The 6,856-nt window shown below is 35.3% G+C and overlaps 1 protein-coding gene across 1 annotated transcript; it reads right to left on the bottom strand.

The window, feature by feature from the left end:
* Positions 1–2,768: 2,768 nt before the first annotated feature.
* Positions 2,769–3,080, bottom strand: LOC113295931 (histone H4). Its single transcript, XM_026544257.1, has one exon. The coding sequence runs from the start codon at positions 3,078–3,080 to the stop codon at positions 2,769–2,771; it is 312 nt and encodes a 103-aa protein (XP_026400042.1).
* Between the last annotated feature and the right edge of the window lie 3,776 nt (positions 3,081–6,856).

Here is a 6,856-nt window from a genome sequence, read left to right as displayed (position 1 = left end):
GTCTGGCTAAGAAGAAGAAAATAGATGCAGCCAAGGCTTCTACTACCGAGGAGAAAGGATTCTTAAATCCTAAGGCTTCAATTAAAAGTTCTAACTTCTAAGTGATATTTTTGAGTTTGTAGCGGTTTTAGTTTTGATGTTATGTATTCAGTTTCCAATCTCTAGAGGTTAAACCATCTTTGTGATTTATTATAGTTATGGACCTAGCAAAAAAAAATGATTAGAGATTGTAATAAATTTGCGAAGTTATAGTATGACCTGAAGTTATTGCCAACCAGAACCACTATCTAGATCAAGAAACTTCACAGCTTCTAACAGGCGGTCTCTGCAAAACAGTACCTGAAAACCAGATGAATGAAAAAATGATGACGAAGAGAGGACTTCGTATCATAAATTGTTATCAACACTTGTAAATGTCTAAACCAATGTTCTGCTGTCATCTCAAGCTCGCAACATCCGTCAAAAGAGATATTGGTGGGGCCAAAAATTGAACTTGTTGCATGACCATAGACACGATATAAGTGTGCTTACTCTCTGGCAGCCTCGGGGTCAAGCTGAAAGGTGTTTTCAAGAAGCCTCTGCAAGCGAAATCTTAATCAATGAAGGTGATATACACAATCAATATTGGAAGATAAAAGAAGCATTTTCCTGAAGAGAAATGCACATAAACATAACAGAATCAAGTCCTGGAGATCTCTCATCAGCTTACTTGCAAGGAAAGGCTGTTCCGCAGATTATAATAAAAGCCAAGTACGCAAAAAAAGAAAGACCTACTCCATGGATGATTTATAGAAAGCAACAAAATAGGGAGGCAGAACTTTAAGTAAGATATAAATTTACGTGAGAGTGTTACATGTCATCTGCTATTCCTAATGCTCTTTTCTCCATCGGACTGAAAGCAGAAGCCAGTGACGCCCATCCCGAAAGCCCCTCCGAAAGTGATCAAGTACTTTCTTCTAGGGTTCATTCCTTCCTTAAATGATACTTCAAGTAGCAAAAATAGATTCTTCTCAAGGCTAGATGCGAGTGATGAATGATGATCTGATTAAATACAAAAACATTTAACATGCTAAAGCTTTGTTGGTGGCAAACTATCATTTCCTCAAATAGTCAAGCATTTATCACAGGACCAAATTAAGACCAAAAATAAATAGCATAGCCCTGAATGATACTTTGTGGTATATTCTAGCACCAGATTTTGGTGACTTGATAAATTCTCCAAAGACACTAGCATCATGAAAAACTTAGTGTAATAAGTTGGAGAATAAACAATCTGCTGCAAGCCTGCAAGAAAGAATAATTTCTCCAAAGACATTAGCAACCAGAAAAACTTGGCGTAATAAGTTGGAGAATAAACAATCTGCTGCAAGCCTGCAATAAACAATCAAGTATCCTAACAAAAAGAAAATGAAGCAACAAAGGGTCGAGAAACAAAGCCTTGCAAGAACTGACTTAGAAGAACAGATGTGGTCCGATCACATGTAAACTCTGGAACAAGACGATCTGAATGGGAGGAAAGAGATGAATTTTTTACAATGCACACATGTTATCAAACCATTATAGCACAACAAGATCCTAATGCCAAAACATTTGTTCTGAGGTGAAAAACAACACTGTCTAGTCACTCTAGCTCCTTCTGGGCTCAATAGACATCGACTTGTTGCACAGTTTCAATAACAAGTACTATGGGTCTACCTATATGTGTTGCTTGAGAGGACGTAGACTGCCCAGATATGCATCAATGTTCTGCATTCTTGAAAAAACAGTTGACTCTCCAATGGCAATTCGGGCAAGGTGTTGTTTCTAATATATCATCATGAAAGGAAAAGAAAAGTCGACAATCTGTAATTAAACTTGAATGTCTTCAGTTTGAATCTTGATAGATAAAATGAAGAACAGATGCAGTCACGAGTCATGTGGACAAACTTACCTCTTTATTAATGCAATCTTGCACTGGCCACTTTCAGTGCTGCCCAAAACAGTTGAAGTTCATCGATCACTACTTTGCTTCACCAGCAACTGTAACTCAAACTGACATGATACAACATACACAACAAAGAAGTTAAAAGCAGGATTGTGCCTTAAACAAAACGTTATCACAGATCTAACTTAACCAAGAATTTGTGATTATAAAAGTTTATATTGACACCCAACATATTTTTTGTGGTGGCTTATCAAAGTAAACTATTACTAAATAAAACTTATTAGCAGGCTTCCAATGTAACAATTCCGAATTTGTCTGCGTTTGGGTTGGCGTTTTAAACAGTTAATGCAACAAGCAAGGGAATAATTGAGGTGGAGCCGTGGAGATGCAGATTGGCTGATTACAATACAATTAAAGGTGTTTGAGAATCAACTGCAGAAAGTTTGCAAAGAGAGAAAGATAGGGTAGGTACCTCACTATTTGCAATCTGCTACTCAAGGAGAAGCACACTTTGGGGCCAACTGCAGTCTAGAGATGACAAATAAACTCAATGTTTACTCACAAATCATAAATTGTGAAATTAGACATATGTATGTAGTATTAAGTACCTGAATGAAATACCCAAATTGATGCAAAATTTAATTTTAATTGAATCAGTAATAAAACTGAAATTTAATTTGACAAAGAAATGAAACAGAAACAAGTAGATTGCTGAATTTCATTGATATTAAAAACATTTCACATCCATCAATCAAGTTGATTTCCAGGTACATGTGAAATCAAAAATAACAGCAAATTGAAACCCTAGTCTCAACATTCTTTACAAAAGATAAAAACGCAAACCCTAACCCCCAAATCCATAGAGGGTTCTTCCTTGTCTCTTGAGAGCATAGACAACGTCCATAGCAGTGACAGTCTTTCTTCGGGCGTGTTCAGTGTAGGTAACAGCATCACGGATCACATTCTCCAAGAAGATCTTGAGAACACCACGAGTCTCTTCATAAATCAAACCACTGATACGTTTCACACCACCTCTTCTTGCTAATCTTCTGATGGCTGGTTTAGTGATTCCCTGGATGTTATCTCTCAACACCTTCCTGTGTCTCTTTGCTCCTCCCTTTCCCAAACCCTTTCCTCCTTTTCCTCTTCCTGACATTTTTTTCTCTCTTCACAAAATTCTCTGCTGGTGAATGATTGATTTTTGATTTCCTTTTGCGGAAGAGAACGGCATTTATAATTTCTGTGGTTTGATTATCTCTGTTAGATTCGAGTCCGATCCGTATGAAGGATGTGTTTACTGCTATACTCGTTAGATTAGAAATACTCGAAGCTGATTGGTTGAGATAATGTTGTTCGGATTGAGAAAAGAATTAAACTTTGGGATGAGAAAGTGGAGATTGTTGACCATTAGATTGATACTCGATCCGTGTCTTATGTTTTGCGTAGAGTTGGTTCGTTGGATTAAGAAATGGTTTTGTATGAGAATGTCCACTGTGCTTTTTGGTAGATTGATAAAGAAATAGTTACTGCACAGGCGGATCTGGTGCCTAGTTAGCAATTCGGTGTACGAGAAACGTTCGGGACGATATACGTACGTGTATAATTCGTTTCGATGGAAGATAAATTCGGTCTGCTATTCGGTCAACCATTTCTAATTCGGAGATTATTAGGAACGGGATACGTATGTGTATAATTCGTTTTAGATATTTGAATACGGGAGAGAAAATTCGGCCTATATATAAAATTAAATTAATAAGTATTCGTAAATTTTACCGGGAAAAAAATAATATTTCAAGAGGAGTGTATGAAGAGACATAAAAATTCTATGGTTTAAATGGGTTATATAGAAAATATATGAACCTTTAATCAAAAATCAGCGTCTCGAACTGTGGTTAGACCTACCTTGCAGGGAGCCTGACGTCTCAAGTTTGACTCCTTTCCCTCCACGAAATTTTTTAGGTATAAATTAATATAAAAATTCAGTGTCGTGGACCCGAATTACAAGTAGCGAATATGACGAAATTCGGAAAATTCGCGGATAATTCGGTTGACTCAAGAAAACGAGCGAACCCAGGTCGGAGTTGCATACCTACGAGATTAGTAGGGGTAAAATTCGGATCCGGAAGTATTCGCGAATAATTCAGTGAATTGCTGACGAGGATCTAGTGTAGAGCGGTATGCACTTGCTACCTTTTGTAATTGGGTTTCCAAGCCTAATTTTTCCTTCAAGCTAATACAATGAAACTTCGATAATTTTATAGCTTTGGGATTGCTAAATCAATTTAGTGAAGTATTAATTTATCAATATATCAATTTAAATTTCAAAAAGAAATGTCTTATGTGTGTAGATGTATATACTTTGATAATAAAAATTAAAACAATAAGAAGAACAACATAATAAAATTACTCCAGAATTTCTTGAGAAACTACAAAAACTAGACGAAGTCTAATGTTGTATGAATATGAATAAGAAACAAATAACTTTGGATTCTTATTTTAATAAAGTATCATAATTTAGTGTTTTGACACTGATTATTAGTTTATATACTAGTTGGACTTGGTGGAAAAAATGCTTGAATTTGTCAGTGACCATCTGATTGTATCTTTCCTTATAACATAGAAGTCGAATCTGAAGAATTTTTCTATTTGGGATGGATTGAATAGATCTACCAAGGCCGATTCTTCACGTTCATAAGAGTAGGGATTGATCAATTCAGATACTCTAAGGTAACCCAGTAAGTGAACTTTTATTGGTCTTTGTAAAGTCTGAGAGTCCATATCCACCCATCTGTCTTTCCATATGGGTACATATTAACTTGTAGACACCTCCCATATATATGATATTTCCTGACTATTTTGATTCCTTTACCGAACCCCCTTCCATATCCAAGTACCATATTTTCTTGGTAATTGATATAATGGTTGATATTCAGGGAAGTACTTCGATTTTAGAACCCAAATCTATAAGTCAATAGGATTAGAAACAAGTCGACACTTTTTCCAACAAATCCAAGTCAAATTTTGTGATTTTTAAAACCTAGGCCTCGTATATATTTGGCAAACATAAACTTTTCAATGCCTTAAGATTTAATTCTTTATTTTTTGGATGAGGAATCCACTAATTTTATTCTTTTTTGGATAATGTCTAATTGCTAGATAGCTGAAGTTGGCAAGATAAAACATGTCGTCTGATACATATCAACAAAATTCACAACAACTTGAATCTGAATTGCTCTTCCCTACTTAGGGAATCGATTTCTCCATCCAGCATCTAGCTTATTCTATATTTGGGTGATTAACGGTTGAAAACTTATAGATTTAGATATGTTAGGAAATAATGGTACTCTTATATACTTACCATCAATCTTTATTGGTTTCTTTTGCAACATGTTAGCTATCTCACTTTGCCTTGTCTTTGGCATTTTTTTTAACTAAAAAGTGATACCATTTTAATATAATTGACAGCTTAACTTGAAGCACTGCTAAATCTTGGCAATAATTCTTGAAGATGTTTAATTTCAATATTTTTAGTTTTTAGAATTAGAAGCACATCATCTACAAAAAAAATAAATGTTTGATAGATGGTCCAAATCTTGCGGTCTTAACCCCATGAATTAATTTATTAGACTCATCTTGAATAAGATAACGAGAAAGAGCATCCATACAAACTATGAAAAGATAAGGAGACAGACTATGTCCTTATATGAGCCCTCTAGTAGGAGTAAGAGATTGACAAGGTGTATCATTTAAGAGAAGATATATAAATAATGAGAGTATTGATACAATCATATATCACGTTATATCTTTGCTCGATAAAACCTAGTTAATTGAAATATGTCCTTAACAAAAGACCATACTGAAATGACGATGTACCAAGTATATCATAATCTTTTCGATATCAACTTGTACAAGACGCACCTTGTATAATCTATTAAAGACAATAACTATCAAGAAGATTACAACAACAAGATGTACACTTGCTATATAACATAAGTTCCAGACCGAACCTGACTATGGTATCAAACCAAGTGTTTGATTAACGTACAAGTGTAAACTTCAAAGAGATTTCTTTTGGAAAAAAACACCCTGAAAAACCCAAAGGCTTGTATTTCATTGCATGGAGTTATGTTTGCAAACCTAAGAAGCTAGGGGGTCTTGGCTTCCGAAATATGGAGTTCTTTAACAGTACTACGATCACCAAGATAGCCTGGTGACCAATATCTTAACCAGACTCATTGTGGTCCTTAAATATGAAAGTCAATCATTTCAAAGAAACAGTTGTGATCATAATGAACATTAAACCGAAGAGAACTGATTCTTGGATATGGAAATGAATTTCGAATGGGGTGGAAAATATCAAAAAATACTACAGATAAGAGATAGACAATGGTCAAAACATCAGGATTTGGGAAGACACAGATGGAATCAAAATAAAGAAGGAATAACAACAAAACCTCAACTTTGCCCTAATGACCTTACTTTGGTTAGTCAGCTAATCAACTTCTCAAAAGAATGAGATATGGCCCGCATCTCTCAATGGTTCAATGAGATGATCAACTTAGTATCTAGAACACAATATTCAACATACAGGAGGAAGATAGAATAATCTGGGGCCTCATTGATAATGGGATTTTCACCGTCAAATATCTTTATGACAGGAAGATCAATGATAAATACAAAGAGGACATCACCAATCCATCTTAGAAGAAAAATATAGAAAATGGATACCTCTCCATTTATCCAAATGTTCATCTGGAAATGTACTCATGGTATCCTACCAACCAATGCCAAGACTGCTAGCATCCTGAACTACAGTGGTATTACCTGCAATCCACGCAAAATACTAAAGAAGATATAACCCACACTCTCATCTCTTTTCTCTATGTTGCTGAGCTGTGGATAAACCTTTTTGGTTCTCAACACCAATGCTTT

This window comes from Papaver somniferum, chromosome 7, assembly GCF_003573695.1.
Source record: "Papaver somniferum cultivar HN1 chromosome 7, ASM357369v1, whole genome shotgun sequence".
Classification (NCBI taxonomy): Eukaryota; Viridiplantae; Streptophyta; class Magnoliopsida; order Ranunculales; family Papaveraceae; genus Papaver; species Papaver somniferum.
Note: the sequence above shows the minus strand (reverse complement) of the source record. Positions and strands in the feature narration are given on the sequence as shown.

Excerpts from the sequence above, each read along its gene's own strand:
- LOC113295931 (XM_026544257.1), bottom strand. The coding sequence starts at position 3,080 with ATGTCAGGAAGAGGAAAAGGAGGAAAGGGTTTGGGAAAGGGAGGAGCA.